General features: G+C 39.8%; 1 protein-coding gene across 2 annotated transcripts in view; it reads left to right on the top strand.

The window, feature by feature from the left end:
- Positions 1 to 20,620, top strand: part of NELL1 (neural EGFL like 1) — an 859,251-nt gene that overhangs the window by 519,696 nt on the left and 318,935 nt on the right. For both annotated transcript variants that reach the window (XM_060159518.1, XM_060159517.1), the window contains exon 14: positions 15,441 to 15,563. In XM_060159518.1, the coding sequence (XP_060015501.1) occupies positions 15,441 to 15,563 (123 nt within the window). The remainder of the gene's footprint in view (positions 1 to 15,440; positions 15,564 to 20,620) is intronic.

The following is a 20,620-nucleotide window of genomic DNA, read 5'->3' as shown; positions in this document are numbered from 1 at the left end:
CTACTTTGTGTTCTGTTTCTCTCTGCTGTGGAGAAATTAGGGTATAACAGAAAATAATAATAAAAATAGAAGATTATTTTACACAGATCACACATACACACAAGAAAGGATGGGAACTGGCTCGTTGCCTTTCACTTCTCGTCTTTACTTCTGCAACCCTTCCACCATATCTATTCTGCTCGTAACCCTACTCAGGGCTTTGAGTTGAGAACGGCTTCCAGTCCTAGAGACCCCAAAGCATCTTTGCCAATGGGAAGTTAGTACACATTTTCTGGACACAGCTTAAGTGCTCAACAGATGAATGGATAAAGAAGATGTGGTATATATATAAACAATGAAATACTGCTCTGTCATAGAAAGATGAAGTCTTGTCATTTATGACAACATGGATGGACCTTGAGGGCATTATGTTAAGTGAAATCAGTCAGATGGAGAAAGACAAATGCCATCTGATTTCACTCATGTGGAACATAAAAAAACAAACTAAAAGACCAAAATAACTGAACAAACCAAACAAAAACAAACATGTAGGTGCAGAGAACAGAGCAGTGGTCACCAGAGGGGAAGGTTGGGGGATGCAAAATGGGAAAAGGGGGTCAACTCTATGGTGAGGAAGGGAAACTAAATTTTTGGTGGTATGTACACCGTAGTGTATACATAAACAGAAATATACTGTTGTATGCATGAAATTTATACAATGTTATAAAACAATATTACCTCATTTAAAAAAAGAAAGAAGAAAAAAATCAAAGACTGAATCTCCCAGAAGGAGCTGGGATCATAAGGCTTGGTATTTGGGAGGATAAAAGTAGTCTAAGCTACAGTAGTTTAGCCCCAGAAGAGGGAAGATGGAAACCTGTAGATTCTTCAGTGGTGTCCCTGAGAGTGGGGAAAGAATGGGTGTATGGTACACCCCCAAATTCAGGTCCCCACTACTGGGGTACCTGTTCTTGGCAAGGATCTCAGCACCTGAGTTGAGCAGGGGACTAACAGGGCTTCAAGCCTCCTTTTTATGGGCCAGAGTAATAACCAGTGTGAAAATCAGACAGCCCTCCCACCAGCTTTTGCCTGAGACCCCCAGAACTGTGATGGAATCCAGCTGAGGGCAAAGTGGGGTGGAATGGAGCTCAAGAAGGAATGCGATTTAGTTGTCCATTCTGGCAAATAGAGGGTTTAGAGTTATATTTATTTTGACTTAGAAATTTGTTTCTTGAATTCAAGTACTGTGTTTGAACATTTGTCCTTGAGCCTAAAGCACAGATTTTCAGATTTCACATTTAAGAAGCTGGGGATGAATACATTTTATATCTAATTACTCCTCTCTCCTTCCCCAAATATTACTATTAAATAAATGCTGTGTTTTAATTAAGGAAATGTGACATATCCCTAGGATATTAGCAGAATAACTAACATTCCTGATCCTCATTTGCAGAAGCACAATTTCACCCAAGAATTATGTCTGATGAGTCTTTACATCCTCATCTTAAGACATGGCCACAGAGATAAATGTGCCGGCTTATTTCAGAACTTTATCCTTAGTAATTTTTCACAGCTTTATTGAGATGTAATTTACATAGCATAAAGTTCACCTCCTTAAAATGTACAGTTCACTGGCTTTAAGTATATTTTCAGAGTTGCACAAACATTATAATTCTCTAATTTTAGAACGTTTGTATCACCCCGAGGAGAAAACTTGTACCCATTCCCTTGAACTTAGCCCTAGGTAACCACGTATCTACTTTGTGTATCTATGTATTTGCCATCTGGATATTTTATGTAAATGGGATCATACAATAGGTGGTCTTTTGTGATTGATTCTTGCACTTAGCAAAATGTTTTTGAGGTTTATCCATGATACATGTTGTAGTATGAGCAGTGCTTTACTCTTTTTTATTACTGAAAAATATTCCATTACACGGGTATACCACATTTTCTTTATGCAATCGTCTGTTGATGGCTATATGGGTTGTTTCCACCTTTGGCTATTGTGAATGATGCTAGTATGAACATTCCTATGCGAGTCTTTGTGTGGACATGTTTTAATTTCTAACTGGTGTATACATAGGAGCATAATTGCTGGAACGTGCGGTAACCCTATGTTTAACAGTTTGTGGAACTGCCAAAGTAATTTCCAAATATTTTACATCCTACTAGCAATGTACAAGGCATCCAGTTTCTTCACATTCTTGTAAATAATTTTTATTGTCTTTTTGATGATGGCATTCTAGTGGGTGTGAAGTGGTATCTCATTGTGGTTTTGCTTTGGGTCTCCCTCATGACTAAAGATGTTGAGCACCTTTTCATGTGTTTATTGGACATTTATATACCTGCCTTAGAGAAATGTCTATTTAAATATTTTTCCCATTTTCTAATTGGGTTATCTTCTCCTGCTAAGTTTCTTTAGATATTCTCAATTCAAGTCACTTATCAGACGCATGATTTGCAGTTATTTTCTCAGAGTCCAGGGGTTGTGTCTTCAGCTATTCTTTATGAAAGAAATGGCCCGCCTCAGAGAGAGCTCCTGAAGCTGCCTGCCTTTCTTCTTTTCCCACAGTCACTGTGATAAATAAATATATCAACACATTATTACCTGGTTGTATTTCATTTATAAGCTCTGCCCATCTAAGTTTCCCCCAGCTGCCTGATTCAATTACTTTTCCCTTGTCTTAATTCTCCTTGAGCTGTCTACAATTTTTGATGCCAAAGACAATAATACTCTTTTCTTTCAGTCCTTCCTTATTCCCTCCCTCCCTCCCTTCCTTTCTTATATAAATAGGTACTTTTACTAGACAATTACTGGGTTTCAGAAGCTCTGCTAGGGCTTGGGGATAAAGAAATATATTTTCTGTCTTTGTGCTCTAGTAAAGAAGACAGATGTTAATAAACCACTAATACACTAATAAGCATAAAACGATAGCTGTGATTAGCCCTTTGAAGGAGAGGCGCTGGGGGTTATATGAATATATTACAGGGGAAACTTCCTGGTCAGGGAAATAAGCGATTCTTTTCTCCAAGGAGGTAAGAACTGGGTTGGATACCAAGGATAAGCAAGTGTTAAGGGAGCTAAGAGGGAAGAGCATGTGAAAGTGCCTGTGACCCAAGGGAACAAAGCCCTTTGAGGCAGGAAATAAAGTGTGGTTGGAACAGAGCAGGCAAATATGAAAATGAACCGAGGCAGTTAGGTAGAGGCAAGACCATGATGGGCCAAGGAGGTTGTAATAGGAGTGTTTGTCCACATTTTAAGACCAGTGAAAAACAACTGAAGTTTTAGAAAAGACAGGAAGATGATCACATTTGAATGTCTAAGAGATTATTCTAAGTGCAGTATGAAGAATGAATTAAAGGTGGGCAATAGTGAATGTGAGGGTCCACTGAGGATCTATAGCAGGAGCTCAAGTGACAGCAGCTTAGATGTGGGTAAGATGATTGTAGCTTGGATGAGGGCGGTGGAAATGGAAATGGAGATAAAAGAATGAATCTGAAAGATATTTAAAAAGAAAAATCAATGAGACTTGAAGATAGCTTGATGATAAGGGATTAAGGGAGAAAGACATTTCAAGAATGACTGATAACTACATGACGCTAATTATTCTGCCATGGTTTGACAGTAACTGCCTTGGTTTGAGTCTACCATCCTATAACCTTGGACCACTTAAAACCTCTCTGTTCCCATTTCTTCATTTAGAAAATATGGATGATAATATTTAATTCATATGAATGCTACAACACATTTAGAGCAGCATCTACATAGTAGTATGTGCTCAATAAATATGCTAAACAAATAAATGTGCTCATAGTATGTTTAGGAAAAATCCCAATTACTAGGATTTCTCTGTTTGAAAAACCAGAGAGGGAAAGTGACTACTTTCTTAAAAATTAAACACACTGAAGACTTTTGGTTCTGGCCAAGGTCAACTATCCCCAATCCTCCCAGGTCGTTAACAACTAAAAATCCCCTGGATATAACACAAAAAATATCCAGCAAGACTCTGAAAGGTGCAAAGAAGGTGGACTACCTAGCAACTCTGGGAGGTGAGGAACAACAAGGGGTGAGTTCTCCATTTTCTTTTTTGCCTTTGGTGTCTCCCGGATGGGGAGTTAAAGAAGCCTGAAACCTAAATCCACAGACAGGCACAGAAGACAAACGCTCCAAGGAGAGCCAATTCTACTGCTCCTAGGGAATGAATTAGAGAAGGGGCTCTAACACAGCCGAAACCTTTTTGAAAATACCTACCCTCCTTGAGCCGTATGTTCGTAGAAAATCTGCTTGGTAGAAGCAGACAGTGCTCTGATTCCCTCTCTGTGGGAATGTCAGTGGGGCTCAACATGGAGCTGGGCCTCTACTCCAGCCCAGCAGCACACAGACTGAACAAGGCAGTGCAAGGCAAGGCTGATGGGTGGTCCAACTCTCCCAACTTCATTGCCAGTGGGGCCCAACAAGACCTCCACCTCCACCCAGCATTGACAAGGCTGTATGAGGTGGAGCTAACTTTACAATTAATGGGGAAAGACGGAGTGCTTTCTTCCTAAGATTGGTGGCAAATGATGGTCTGCTCTCATTCCTGTGTGCCGTAGCACCAGAAGTCTTAGCCAGCAGAGTGAGGTGGCAACGCAAGGAAATAAAAAGCATACACATCAGAAAGGAAGAAATAAAGCTATTCCTATTTACAGATGACATGATTGTCTATGTACACAATCTTGACGAATCTACAGAAAAAATTGTATAACTAATAAGTGAGTTCAGCAGAGTCAAAAGCTCTACAAGATCAACACACATAATCGTTTTCCTATATACTAGCAATTATTACATAGAAACCAAATTTAAAAACGTAACATCATATACAATAACTGCAAATCAAGTGAAATCCCCAGTTGTAAATCTAATAAAACATTTACAGGATCTGTGTGCTGAAAATTACAAAACCCTGATGGAAGAAGTCAAAGAACAACTAAATAGGGAAACAGGCTGTGTTCATGGATCAGAAGATTCAATATAGTGAAGATGGCAGTTCTCCACAAATTGAACTATAAGTTCCTATGAAAATCCAAACAAGATTTTTTATAGAAAGGGACAAGCTTATCTAAAATTTATATAGAAAGGAAGAAGAACTAGAATAACTAAAACAATATTGGAAAAGAACAAAGTGGAGGGAGTCACTCTATCTGATATAGAGGCTTTCTGTAATCAAGGCAGTATGGAATTGGCAGAGGAATATATACACAGATCAGTAGAACACAGTAGAGAACCCAGAAACAGAGAACACAAATACAACCAATTGTTTTTTTTTTTTGTAAGTCAGATATTTATTATAAAAAAAAATGATCACCTCTACCTGTAGCAGTTAGGTTCCTTTAAGAATATGTCACTTTACAAACAAAAAGGATGAGCACAGTGCTACTTTATTTTACTTACTGTGTTTACTTTTTTTTTAATAACATCTTTATTGGAGTAAAATAGCTTTACATTGTTGTGTTAGTTTCTGCTGTATAACAAAGTGAATCAGCTATACATATACATATATCCCCATATCTCTTCCCTCTTGCGTCTCCCTCCCTCCCATCCTCCCTATCCCACCCCTCTAGGTGGTCACAAAGCACCGAGCTGATCTCCCTGTGCTATGCGGCTGCTTCCCACTAGCTTTCTATTTTACGTTTGGTAGTGTATATATGTCCATGCCACTCTCTCACTTCGTCCCAGCTTACCCTTCCCCCTCCCCGTGTCCTCAAGTCCATTCTCTATGACTACATCTTTATTCCTGTCCTGCCCCTAGGTTCTTCAGAACCATTTTTGTTTGTTTGTTTTAGATTCCATATATGTGTGTTAGCATACGGTATTTGTTTTTCTCTTTCTGACTTACTTCACTCTGTATGACAGACTCTAGGTCCATCCACCTCACTACAAATAATTCAATTTCGTTTCTTTTTATGGCTGAGTAGTATTCCATTGTATATATGTGCCACATCTTCTTTATGCATTCATCTGTCGATGGACACTTAGGTTGCTTCCATGTCCTGGCTATTGTAAATAGAGCTGCAGTGAACATTGTGGTACATGACTCTTTTTGAATTTTGGTTTTCTCAGGGTATATGCCCAGTAGTGGGATTGCTGGATTGTGTGGTAGTTCTATTTTTAGTTTTTTAAGGAAACTCCATACTGTTCTCCATAGTGACTGTATCAATTTACATTCCCACCAACAGTGCAAGAGGGTTCCCTTTTCTCCACACCCTCTCCAGCATTTATTGTTTGTAGATTTTTTGACGATGGCCACTCTGACTGGTGTGAGATGATACCTCATTGTCGTTTTGATTTGCATTTCTCTAATGATTAGTGATGTTAAGCTTCCTTTCGTGTGTTTGTTGGCTATCTGATATATTCTTTGGAGAAATGTCTGTTTAGATCTTCTACCCATTTTTGGATTGCGTTGTTTGTTTTTTTGATTTTGAGCTACATGAGCTGCTTTGTATATTTTGGAGATTAATCCTTTGTCAGTTGTTTCATTTGCAAATATTTTCTCCCATTCTGAGGGTCGTCTTTTTGTCTTGTTTATGATTTCCTTTGCTGTGCAGAAGCTTTTAAGTTTCATTAAGTCCCATTTGTTTATTGTTTTAATTTCCATTTCTCTAGGAGGTGTGTCAAAAAAGATCTTGCTGTGATTTATGTCATAGAGTGTTCTGCCTATGTTTTCCTCTAAGAGTTTGATAGTGTCTGGCCTTACATTTAGGTCTTTAATCCATTTTGCGTTTATTTTTGTGTATGTGCTAGGGAGTGTTCTAATGTCATTCTTTTACAGGTAGCTGTCCAGTTTTCCCAGCACCATTTACTGAAGTGGCTGTCTTTTCTCCATTGTATATTCTTGTCTCCTTTATCAAAGATAAGGTGACCATGTGTGTTTGGGTTCATCTCTGGGCTTTCTCTCCTGTTCCATTGATCTATATTTCTGTTTTTGTGCCAGTACCATACTGTCTTGATGACTGTAGCTTTGTATTATAGTCTGACGTCAGGGAGCCTGATTCCTCCCGCTCCATTTTTCATTCTCAAGATTACCTTGGCTATTCGGGGTCTTTTGTGTTTCCATACAAATGGTGAAATTTTTTGTTCTAGTTCTGTGAAAAATGCCGTTGGTAGTTTGATAGGGATTGCATTGACTCTGTAGATTGCTTTGGTTAGTATAGTCATTTTCACAATGTTGATTCTTCCAATCCAAGAACATGGTATATCTTTCCATCTGTTTGTATCATCTTTAATTTCTTTCATTAGTGTCTTATAGTTTTCTGCATACAGGTTTTTTGTCTTCTTAGGTAGGTTTATTACTAGGTATTTTATTATTTTTGTTGCATTGGTAAATGGGAGTGTTTCCTTAATTTCTCTTTCCGATTTTTCATCATTAGTGTATAGGAACACAAGAGATTTCTGTGCATTAGTTTTGTATCCTGCTACTTTACCAAATTCATTGATTATCTCTAGTAGTGTTCTGGTAGCACATTTAAAAGACTTTATATTACCCCTTTTATGGCTGTTAGCATTTGCCTTATGTATTGAGGTGCTCCTATGTTGGGTGCATAAATTTTTACAATTGTTATATCTTCTTCTTGGATTGATCCCTTGATCATTATGTAGAGTCCTTCTTTGTCTCTTATAATAGTCTTTATTTTAAAGTCTATTTTGTCTGATTTGATAATTGCTACTCCAGCTTTCTGGATTTAATCCAGATTTAATTAAATCTGGATTAAAAGGGTAACACAATAATAGTAGGGGACTTTAACAGCCCACTTTACCAATGGACAGATCAACCAAAATGCAAATAAATAAGGAAACACAAGCTTTAAATGACACATTAAACAAGGTGGATTTACCTTGCTCCTTCACCTGCTGCATATTTCTCTGTCTTCTCATGTTGCTTAACTTACTGTGCTTGGGGTCTCCTTTTCGCAGGCTGCAGGTTCATAGTTCCTGTTGTTTTTGGTGTCTGCCCCAGTGGGTGAGGTTGGTTCAGTAGGTTGTGTAGGCTGCTTGGTGGAGGGCCTGGTGCCTGTGTTCTGGTAGATGAGGCTGGATCTTGTCTTTCTGGTGGGCAGGACTACATCCAGTGGTGTGTCTTGGGGTGTCTGTGAACTTAGTATGATTTTAGGCAGCCTCTCTGCTAATGGGTGGGGTTGTGTTCCATCTTGCTAGTTGTTTGGCATGGAGTGTCCAGCACTGGAGCTTGCTGGTCATTTAGTGGAGCTGGGTCTTAGCGTTGAGGCGGAGATCTCTGGGAGAGCTGTCACCGATCGATATTATGTGGGGCTGGGAGGTCTCTGGTGGTCCAATGTCCTGAACTCAGCTCTCCAAACTCTAGACCTGACACTAGACCAGAGCACTAAGACCCTGTCAGCCATGCAGCCAGGTACGTAGGGAGTTTCTTGCCTTTGGGGAAGTCTGAGGTCTTCTGCCCGTGTTCAGTAGGTGTTCTGTAGTAGTTGTTCCACATGTAGACATATCTTTGATGTATTTGTGGGGAAGACAGTGATCTCCATGTCTTATTTCTCAGCCATCTTGAAGGTCGCCCACTGTGTTTACTTTTGATTACAACAGTTATTGTTATTCTTGTCTTGGTATCGTATTTGTTATATTATTTCAGGAATATCCTGATGGTTAGAAACTTGTCCTCAGGGGGGAACCAAGCAACAGGGAGCTGTGCTGACTTTCGCTGCTGTCACTGGAACTACTGTTGCTGCAGCTTTGCTCCTAGGCCTCCACTCGCCAGATCCAGGCAGCCTTCCAGGAGCTGCGACTCCTGGTTACTGATCCCAGGGCTGCCCGCCGGGTCTCACAGAGGTGTCTGGTATTAACCTCTCTACCAATGCTCTCGGTTCCAGACTCTCCTCTGTGCTAAGCAGACATCATCATCTGAGCAACAGTGGCGCTCCCTCAGCTGGTCTCTCCCTGTGGAAGCTCCCAATTGGTTTTTGACAAAAGTACAAAAGCAATTCAGTGGAGGAAAAGTAGCCTTTTCAACAAATGATATGCACAGGCGAAAACCTAAACTTCTTACCATATACGAAAGTTAAGTCAAAATGGGTCATGAACTTACCTAAGAGGTAAAACTACACAAGTGTTAGGAAAAATATGAGAAAATCTTTAAGACCTAGGGTTAGAGAAAGAGTTCTTATATGTGACATTAAATGCACTATCCATAAAATGAAAAATAGGTAAATTGAATCTCATCAAAAGTAATACATTTTGCATTGTGAAAGGCTGCTAAGAGGATGAAAATACAAGCTGGAGACTGTGAGGAAATATTTGCAAATCACATATCCAACAAAGGCCTTATATCTGGAGTATATGAAGAATTCTCAAAACTCAACAGTAAAAAAAACATCCCATTGTAAAATGAGCAAAAGACATTTCACCAAAGAAAAATAGATGGCAAATGAGCATGTGGAAAGACATTCAACATCATTAGCTACTAGCAAAATGCAAATTAAGAGCTCAATGCAGTATCATAACACACACACGAAAGACTAAAATTTAAAAAGTGAAAATACCAATTGCTGACAATGATGTAGAGAAACTTGATCACTCGTGCATTGCTAGTGGGAATGCAAAGTGGTGCAACCATTCTGGAAAATCATGTGGCAGTTTCTTACAAAACAAAACAAGCACTTATCGGATGCCCCTATAATCACACTTTTGGACATTTAACCCAGGGTAATGAAAATATATGTTCACACAAAAGCCTGTGCACAGATGTTCATAGCAACTTTGTTCAGAGTAGTAAAATACAGGAAACAATCCGCATGCCCTTCAATGTGTGAATGGTTGAATAAACTGTGATATATTTTTACAATGGAATACTACACAGCAGGAAAGAGGGATGAACTATTGAAACTGCAACAGTCTGGATGTGACTCAGGGGCATTGAGCTTATTGAAAAAAAGTCAATCTCAAAGATTACTTACTGTGTAATTCCACTTGTATAACAGTCTCTAAATGACAACTATAGAGGTGGAAAACAGATCAGTAGCTGACAGGGGACAGGGATTGGGGGTGGTGGGGGGAGTGTGGACTAGGTGCAAACACAAAGTCATAGCATGAATGTGGTGGTGGTTACACAAACTTATACATAAGTTAATATTACTTAGAACTACAGCCATATGTACATACACACAACATGAACGCAGTTTGAAAACATGGTGTGAACTGAATTAGGTCGGTAGACTACTTAACAGTGACACACAACTGTCAGTTTTCTGGTTTGGATATGGCACTACCGCTATATAGGATCGCACTATGGAGAGAAACTGGATGAAGGAGATACGGGACATTTTGTACTACTTCTACAGCTTCCTGTAAATCTGGAATTATTTTTTTAAAGGTAAAAGAAATTACCTACATTGTGGCCAACATTATAGATACTCCTTTGAATCACATAATAAAGTGGGAGTTTAGAAAAAGTGCAGGAGAAGAAATGAGGAGATGGGAGTTCGAGTTATAGACGTACACCTTACTATCTATGTACTTACAGGAAAAGCCTCTTTCTTACATGCTCCAAACTGCAATTTCGTTTATAAATATGACTAATAAAACCTGCTTGGCTTGTCCCAGTGAGGTTACTGTAACAATTTTTTGTAAAATTCAAACTAGATTATTTGGAACAAAGCGAAACTGTAGCCAGCCAGACCCCAGATGTGGACGTTTGCAGCCACAGCTGGAGTGACTGTTTCAGTAGCTTGTTTGGATCCTGCTTAGTTCTCTAAGGAAAACAGTGTGTTAATTGATAATGGCTATTGATTACAATGTTACAGAGGTGGATTAGAGCCCTTGTGAGCCATCCCATAGCAGGGAAAAGAAGAAGGAGAAAGGAACCGTGTGATAATGACAGTGCTTAATGAGTACCAATAAATATTAGCCAGCATAACAATAATTATCATTAGTAGAGAGCTTGCTGCCAAAATTGTTATTTCTTTGTCCTGAGAGGTTTAATACTCCAAATTTACCATAATCAAGCTCTGGTTATATATCAGCGATCCTAAACATAAATCCTTTACCTTCCCAATCTATAGTCTTGTTTCTCAGGGGCCATAATTGAATTTAAGCAAATATTTCTTTGAATCTTTAAAGAGGCATTCTAATTTGTGTCTTCAAAGGTCTATCTGTTCACAGCCTTTCTGCCTGAACTACCAGCCTGTAAAGGAAAAAGAAAGTTTTCTTAACCAGTTTTAACCGCCATTCAACAATTGAGTCTGCTCACAAATAATTGTAGTAGTAGTGGGAAGAGTAGTAGTAATAAGAACAATGATAATAAAAGAGCTTACACTTACGGAGCACTTACTAGTTGCAATTAGCTGTAATAAGTATTGTATCTATATTAGCTAATTGAGTCCTCATAAAAACCCCAGGAGATAGGTTGTATTATTATTATTTTTACCATTTTAACCATTAAAAATATTTATTGGCATATAGTTGCTTTACAATGTTGAGTTAGTTTCTACTATACAGCAAAGTGAATCAGCTATATGTATACATATATCTCCTCTTCTCTGGATTTCCTTCCCATTTAGGTCAGTACAGAGCACTGAGTATAGAGTTCCCTGTGCTATACTGTAGGTTCTCATTAGTTATCTGTTTTATACATAGTATCGATAGTGTATATATGTCAATTCCAATCTTCCAATTCATTCCCCCCCCCATAGGTTGTATTATTATCCACATTTTACATGTGGAAACTAAGAAGACACAGATTGTCTGAGTCACTCAAGTGCACGTAGCTGGTGAGTGGCACGTCCAGGATCATCTAACCCATGCTGTGTGGTTCTAGAGTCTCTTGCCTCTATGTCCTTCTACCTCTCACAAGAGCTTTTCTCACACCTGAAGCATCTCCAGCAGCTGGAAGGGGATTTGAGATTTTCGGAAGGAGACCATTTCTTCTATGGCCATCTCTGTCAAACATAGTTTTGAGGGTACTGGTTACTTTGAAAACTCGGTTGTGACTAAAGATAATAAGATGTGAAAGTTTTGGAACCTTTGTCGTTTGGGGATAGGCTGGATCTTCAGTGGGTATTTGGGACCAGTGTAGAAAAAGACAGCCTTTATTCTTGGCTTTAGGGGGTCACTTCTGTGTGACTTGGTTTAGCTTCAGCCACGTCCAGGTTACTTCCAAGTACTCAGTGATGTGATCATTCTGTGTCTGGAGTTACAAGTCCAAACTCCTCCACTTATTAGTTTCGTGATGTTAAGTTATTTAATAATTTAATATTTAAATTTAATAATGTGTTTTTGTCTCATTTCCTTCATTGTAAAATGAGCAGACATATTTCACGTGACTTGGGAGAATTAAATGGCATCATATATGTACAATATTTATCCCAATGCTTGGCACTCGAGGCTGAATACTACTGTGTGAAGTCGAGAAAGTAAAGTCAGGGTTGTAGAAAATGGACTACAATTCCTTTCCTCAAAGTTCACTACTTAATAAGGCATTCATGATAAAATTCGCAAACCTCATCACCATATATTGTGATTTGATTGCCTCCAAAGAGATAAAATTTTAAATTTATTAAAAGTTCCAAGAGGGTTAAAGTTCATGTGTTAACAGAGAGCAGGAGTGGATGCCTGCATGGCGAAAAGTGTTCATATGAAGTGGTCTTTGAAGCCAGGCAGGGGCACAGATATTCAACTATACTGGGAGAGTATTTTGAGTCAGGGAAACATCATGACAAACTAGAGAGGTAGGAGTCAGCTCATGCACTTGCAAGACAGTGATGGGACCACCTCATTAGAGAAGGGGCTTTGCATTAAGAATATTGGGAGATAATACAAGGTAGGATAGATGTGTTAATTAACCTGATGGGGGAATCCTTTCAGAATGTATATGTATATCAAATTATCACTTTGTACATTTTAAGTATCTTTCAACTTTGTCAGTTATAACTTTATAAAGCTGGTGGCAGGGGCGGTGAGGTGGGGGACACCACATGGGCAACGATGGACCGGACTTCTGGAATGTTGCATAGAACCACACCTTTCTCCATACTGTTCTGTTGCCTGGAGTGCCCTTCATGGGCATTTCTGGCTGAGAAAACCATGACCATTTTTAAAAGACTAGTTCAGATACGATGTCTTTCAAGAAGACTTTTCTCCCTATTAGAAGTCATTTCTTCCCTCCAATGAACTTTTATTCCAGTTAATCTTTATTTCTCTTATCAAGTATGAGCACACATGCCAGTTTGCCTAGGTCATTCTGAGTTATGCCTGTTATTCCAGTGTAATTATTAGCAGAGCCCCCTTTCACTCTAAAATATGTTCTGTTTATATGATAAAATATGAGGTCACCTACTTATAACTCTTATCACTTCTCCCATGTGTTCTGGTTGGTTACATATTGCTGTCTGGTGGCCTCTATTAAAATGTTCATATGAGCAGAGACCATATCTACTCATTTGTATTCCCAATACAGACTCTAATAATTACTACTTAAATGGATTTAAATAAGGAGATTGAAAACTCTTGGGGTCTAAACCTATATTCTTAGACTTCTTTGTGTCCCTAATATCATCTGGTATTGCACCTGTACATATTAGGTGCTTGCTAGGTCTGTAAATGTGATTGGACATTCATAGGATTATACTATTTCTGGACTATCCTGGAGATGATGATCTGAGCACAGACTAGAAGTGTGTCTTCATGAATCTTCTCCCTTCACACTGCTTGCTAACCTGTTCGCATTTCTGTCTTAGAGTTTGTGTTGGTTTTAAGGCCTAAAGAAACGTTTTCTTTGAAAAACCCAAGGTGTTAAATTAAGAGCCATGTGCATTTGTATACTTGACATTATTGCGTGTGGGTGACCGAAACAGCTCTACTTTGTAGAATTTAACCCTTCTCATTACTGGTCCCTGTTAGGAAATTTAAAATAAAAATTAATGAAGGGACTTCCCTGGTGGCTCAGTGGTTAAGAATCTGCCTGCCAATGCAGGGGACACGGGTTCGAGCTGGTCCGGGAAGATCCCACATGCTGCAGAGCAGCTAAGCCCGTGTGCCACAACTACTGAGCCTGCCCTCTAGAGCCCGCAAGCCACAACTACTGAAGCCTGCGTGCCTAGAGCCTGTGCTCCGCAACAAGAGAAGCCACCACAATGAGAAGCCCGTGCACCGCAACGAAGAGTAGCCCCCGCTCGCCACAACTAGAGAAAACCCACGCGCAGCAACGAAGACCCAATGCAGCCAAAAATAAAATAAATAAATAAATTTATTTTTAAAAATTAATGAAGATAGATGATATTTCAGTTTATTGGTACATTGATCTAACAGTTTGCTTAACAAACTATATTGAATTTTTAGTTTTGTTTAATTAGTGTTGATTTCTTTGAGATTCATAGCTGGAATTTCAACTCTTGTTTTATAACCTGTTCTGACTTAAATAACCCTACTTGATTTTTCTTCTTAAGATTTCTAAGAAGTTATACTAGCAGATGTTAAAGGGAATAAAGGGCATAAACTTTCTCACATTATTTATTTACAGAGGAGTCGTTTAGTTGAGTATTAAAATGTCCTGAGGATGAGGGGAGAGTCTAGTTATCTGTGAAATCTTGATTTCTAACTTGGAATCTTTCAGTCCATTTCATAGTGTTAGATGTATTTTCCCCTATGTCTTGTGGATTAAGGATGCCATGGCTATTTGAATATATATAGCCATATTACTACACGTTAGGCATCAGCCCGGTGGTTAAATTCTGAACCTTGTGAAAATACTTGTGGGTTGATGCTCCTCTGCCGGGCTGTATTAGCGGGGCCTTCCTCTTTGGTTTTACCCTCTTTGTTCTGTCGGAGAAGAACACTGATAGGGTGTGACAGGTGGTTTACCTCACGAGCTGGACCCAGGCGATCGAGCCTCCATACCCAATTCCCAACCTTGGGGCTGTTGACATATCAGACTGGTTAATTCTTGGTTGTCGTGGGCTGTCCTGTGCATTGTAAGAGGCTTAACAGCATCCCTGCCCTCCACCACTAGATTCCAGTAGCATCTCTTTTCTCAAAGCATGACACCCAAAAACATCCTCAGACACTGTCAGATGTTTCCTAGGAGGAGGAGATGCAGCGTTGCACACACCGTGCCCCTGCCCCTATTGAGAACCACTGCCTTGGAACCTCTGCAGAAACCTTTGCAGACATGGAAGCAGCAGTGACCTTAGAGAAGCACTTAGCAATCATTGTCACTTGCATAAGTCGCTTGACTTCTCTGACACTCAGTCTGTTTACCTGCCAAGTGAGGATAATAACATCCATCTTTTAGAGTTGTTGAGATTTCAACCACATCAGGCATGGGAACTGCCAGGCATAGAGTAAGGTCCCAATGCACGGTAGTCACTGTCGTTCTTACTTGGTGAGTTCCAGCTAACTTTTCCAACACCAGTGATTCCATCTTATGAAAAAGTGTCTCTCTTTCTCACCCTGCAAACAGAGCACGACGAATGTAGCAGCGGGCAGCACAACTGTGATGAGAATGCCATCTGCACCAACACCGTCCAGGGATACAGCTGTACCTGCAAACCGGGCTACGTGGGCAACGGGACCATCTGTAGAGGTAGGCTGGCCGTGTAGGGGCAAGTCCTGAGCTGCAGCCCTGCCCGAGCTCTTGGCGCTCCTGTGGCAGATCCGTTGTGCCACTCTGGTGGCTGAGCGTGGCCAGCGTTCCTGTCCCTGGACTGCCAATTGGCAAGGGCACTGTGCATCAGAGAAGAAGGTGCTCTGAGTCTACCTTTTGGGCTGAAGGAAGAAGGTATGAGTGTGGTTCAGGGGCGTGGTTCCGTGTCTAGATGGCTCTCTTCAGCTTTGCCTGTTGGCTTGTGTTTGTGATGGACGCACTGATTGCTGAGAGCCCTGCTCAGAGGGCATGTGGGCACTGCTCATGGCCACACTCCAGGTATCTGTTCAGTGTAGGGAGCTTAAAGTTTCAGCCGCTCTCTCTGTTTGGAGCAGTTCAGAGGCCAGTGCCCTGGCTTCTGTCTGCATTTAGAATAAAATTCCCATTCGTCCTTCTGGCTAACGAGAACATTCAGAATCTGGTCCCTGGCTCCTCTCAGCTGCATCTCTGTGTTCTCCCCCATTCTCCCTTGGTACCAGTGCGCTATTCCTCGCACAGGCCAACCACATTCCTGTCTCAGGGCTTTGCACTTGTGCTCCCCTGAGCCTCCATGCTCATTGCCTTCAGGTCTCTGCTCAGGTCTGCCCCCATCGTCAGAGACTTTCTTTGACCACTGTTTCTGAAATAGACCCCTAGTACTTTTCGGCCCCATACCCTCCTTTATTTTTTCTTCACCAACACAGCCTATCATAACATTATGCATTTATGTGTTTGTTTCTGTATTGTCTGCCTCCCCATGGGGATGTAAGCTATGTGAGAGTGGCCACTGGGTTGCATCTCCCTACTCTGTCCCCAGCAACTAGAATGGTGGCTGGCATGCTGTAGACAATCAATAACTAACTGAATCAACCAGAGGAAAGAGACACAGTCACATTGAAAAAGAGGCAAAGTGTACCAAAAACCCAGGAAATAACCCTTTGAGTTAGGTATTATTATTATCCCCATTTTAGAGTTCACAAAGCTGAGACACAGAAAGGTTAAGTAACTTACCCAAGGACACACAGTGCATTATCAGTATTCTTCTGAAGAGATGACATGCTGATGGTGAAAAATAATGAACAATGACTTCCAAGAGGAGAATCTTAGAAGATTGATTCTATTCTGTGTTGGCGAAGTTGGGGTAAACAGCCTCATGCATGACTGAGAGTTAAATTGGTGAGACTTTTTAATGGCAACTTGACAAAATCAATTTACTTTTAAAGTAAATCTGAAGGGTCATAGAGGGATTCTCTTGAGTCCATAGATTTTACCTCTTGAAATGTGTTCTAAGCATATGCTCCTGAGGGGCGAAAAATGCACATACAGGGATGTTTTTGCCACATTATTTGTATTTACCAAAAACCAGAAACAGCCCAAGTATATGTCAGTAATGGAATGATTTAATTTATTTGGAGTATAATTTAATGGAATATAATACAGTGGCTTGAACTTCTGAGTGTATCTACAGACACGTGCACACACATATACACACCCACACTGAAGGGCATCTTTTTGAGAAAAAAAGAAAAGTAAATAAAACCAAGTTGCAAGACAATACATATGGTAGACATATAGTATAATCACCTGGCTAGTTTACTATTATTATTTTTTAGCATCTTTATTGGAGTATAATTGCTTTACATTGTTGTGTTAGTTTCTGCTGTATAACAAAGTGAATGAGCTATATGTATACATACCTCCCCATATCCCCTCCCTCTTGCACCTCCCTCCCATCCTCCCTATCCCACCCCTCTAGGTGGTCACAAAACACCAAGCTGATCTCCCTGTGCTATGCAGCTGCTTCCCACTAGCTATCTTACATTTGGTAGTGTATATATGTCAGTGCCACTCTCTCACTTCCTCCCAGCTTACCCTTCCCCCTCCCCGTGTCCTTAAGTCCATGCACCATGACTGCGTCTTTATTCCTGTCCTGCCCTTAGGTTCATCAGAACCACTTTTTTTTTTTTTTAGAGTCCATATATGTGTTAGCATATGGTATTTGTTTTTCTCTTTCTGACTTACTTTACTCTGTATGACAGACTCTAGATCCATCCACCTCACTACAAATAACTCAATTTCATTTCTTTTTATGGCTGAGTAATATTCCATTGTATATATGGACCACATCTTCTTTATCCATTCATCTGTCAGTGGACACTTAGGTTGTTTCCATGTCCTGGCTATTGTAAATAGAGCTGCAATGAACATTGTGGTACATGTCTCTTTTTGAATTATGGTTTCCTCAGGGTATATGCCCAGTAGTGGGATTGCTGGGTAGTATGGTAGTTCTATTTTTAGTTTTTTAAGGAACCTCCATACTGTTCTCCATAGTGGCTGTATCAATTTACATTCCCACCAACAGTGCAAGAGTGTTCCCTTTTCTCCACACCCTCTGCAGCATTTATTGTTTGTAGATTTTTTGATGATGGCCATTCTGACCTGTGTGAGGTGATACCTCATTGTTGCTTTGATTTGCATTTCTCTACATATATTTATGTAAATACAGGGAGATGGGAGCCATGCAGATTGTTCACCTTATTACTAATGGGTGTATGAACAGGAACATCCACTTATTGCTATAAATTCAATATTGTTTGCATCTCCTACAGTGGGGATTTATATATGTAATATTTGTGTGTTTTTTAAAAAGTTCCATGAGACAAATAAAGAAACTAGTGCTCAACTTTTAAAAGAAGACTTGAAGATATTTCCAAGGCAAAACAGAAAAATATAAACATTAATATAGTTCCACAGGTTATCAAGCCACTGCTGATACCTGCATGGTAATGCTGTAAATCTGAAGAACAACACAGGGAATTGTTTTTAATGCATTGTTTTTCAAAATGCCACTACCTCATACGATGATATTGATGGCACCAGGTCAGTGGGTTTTGTTTGTCACGCCCTCTCTTGCCACTGTGATAGGTGATGGCTCCACCTTTGTGGAATTTGGAAGTCCCAACTGTGAAAAATACGAGTTCAAATAATGTTCCTGGTGTCCATGGACTCTGAAAATACATCTTCCCTTGAAAGTTATGAATCAGGGAAAATAATTTTCTTAAAGTAATTCTCATGGTCCATTGTATTAACCTTAATAAGATCAGGAGAATCCTGCGTTTCATCAGTGTTATGTGGGGAAGCATTGCAGTAGAGGTGAAGACTGGACAAAGGAATTGGAGAATTGGGGTTTAGACCTGATTTCCTTACTGGTGAGCTGTCACTTCTGTAGTTTTACATAGTACAGTTGGGTTAATGTTACCTTCAGTGTTTATCCAGCAGTGTTATTGCAAAGAATTATTAAAGGAATATATATATTGTTGTGTTTTAAGCTATCAGATGCTCTAAAAGTGGAAGATAGTATGATTGGTGGAACAGTGATGAAGGGCAAGGGGAAGGCAGTACATGAGTTGGCTTCAGCCTCAGCCTTGTGACTCAAATACCCAAACATGTGTCTGTTTCAAGGCATACATTTTATAGTTGAGTTTTCCACTAGTAACTGGATCATTTATAGAGGGAGTTGGACAAGGAGTATCAGACGGCTTGAACTGATTCAGAAGGTCTGAGAGAAGAGATGGCTTGTATTGTGCTGGGACCACGGTCTCGGGCACGGATGATCCAGTCCTCACCAGACTTGCCAAATAGACACTCCTCTTTATGAAGGAAAAAGCTATTACCTGGGTACAGAAACAGAGAAACTTAAAGCAATCATTTCACTACCATTCCTTCCTGAGGGCTGGAAAAGATACATGATCAAGACTCTCCTCATCGCCCAGAAAGGCTCCCCTATTTTGGATGCACTAATATTATTGTTAATAAAAGTATATTGGTAGCAACGTTTACAGGAGTACTGGAGTGTCAATACTCCAGTGTTGAGCAGAACTAAAATAACGTCAAACTTATTTGTAAACTCACTGTCATGCAAATACTTACCAACAAGCACTGGTACTGAATTTAGATCTGAATGTATCTGTTATAGTCCTTAAGGGCGGGGGCAGGAAGGACACTTTACTGATTTAATTCTAAGAGAAGGAAGTCTCTAGGCCCAGAGACTATTATTATGCTTACACTTTCAATAATGCTTCCTTTGAAAAATGTGACTGAAACTTGAAAATGAAACTGATTGTCTAGTCTAAGCTTTCAAGAGACATTATGTTCATCAGCTTGGTAAAGAAAGGCAGACAGACACAGAAGCTGTATTGCAGTCTTGAAACCAGCAATAGTGCATTAAGAAAACAGTCACAAGAAGGGAACTTGTGTGGTGCTAGGTGCAATATATTGGTTGTGTTATTTTGACTTAACAAGGCAGACCTTGATGTAGTCTTTTCATATTCTTTTCCTACAAGTGCATTTTTCCTAGGCAAAAGAAGAGTCTCTTGGATGCACTTTAAGTACTCCATCACTTACCAAAGTCACTGCTTACCTTTTAAAGTTTGCAGCCCAGTAGACGTAGCTGCATCCTTAGGGGCTTAAGGGAAGCACGTTAAACCAGCTTGTATCTCAGAGGGAGTGGAAATCTGGCACTTAGACAACTGCTGATTCTTTAAAAACTGCATTTTGAGGTTGCACTTTGGTGAGTCACATAGATGTTTGTTATCTGTAATTGTCACATCCAAAATGATGCATGAGATTAGCAGAGCCATATATATATCAGTCAATTTTATTTTAAAACAGGCTACTGAACATTGACTTTCTGGTGAAAAATCAAGATAAGACTGGCTTTCTTTCCTAACTAACAATTCTCAATGGACCAGGAGGCTTTCTTTAGGCAACGTTATTGAAAGATGTCACAGTCAATCTCTAGGCTCTCTGCTGGATTATGATCTGTTTGGGGAAGCAATTATTTGCAAGATATTTAAAGTGCTTAACAACTGCTACTTTTATAGAATGGCGCGAGCTATACTTAACACACCCATCTCAGTTCAGAATATATGCAAAGGGTATTTACCTTTTTTAGAACTGAAAAGCGAAAGTACCTGGTTGGATGTCATTTTCTTTTTTTTTCTTTTTGGGCAAAGCTG

This window comes from Lagenorhynchus albirostris, chromosome 9 (genome assembly GCF_949774975.1).
Source record: "Lagenorhynchus albirostris chromosome 9, mLagAlb1.1, whole genome shotgun sequence".
NCBI lineage: Eukaryota > Metazoa > Chordata > Mammalia > Artiodactyla > Delphinidae > Lagenorhynchus > Lagenorhynchus albirostris.
Note: the sequence above shows the minus strand (reverse complement) of the source record. Positions and strands in the feature narration are given on the sequence as shown.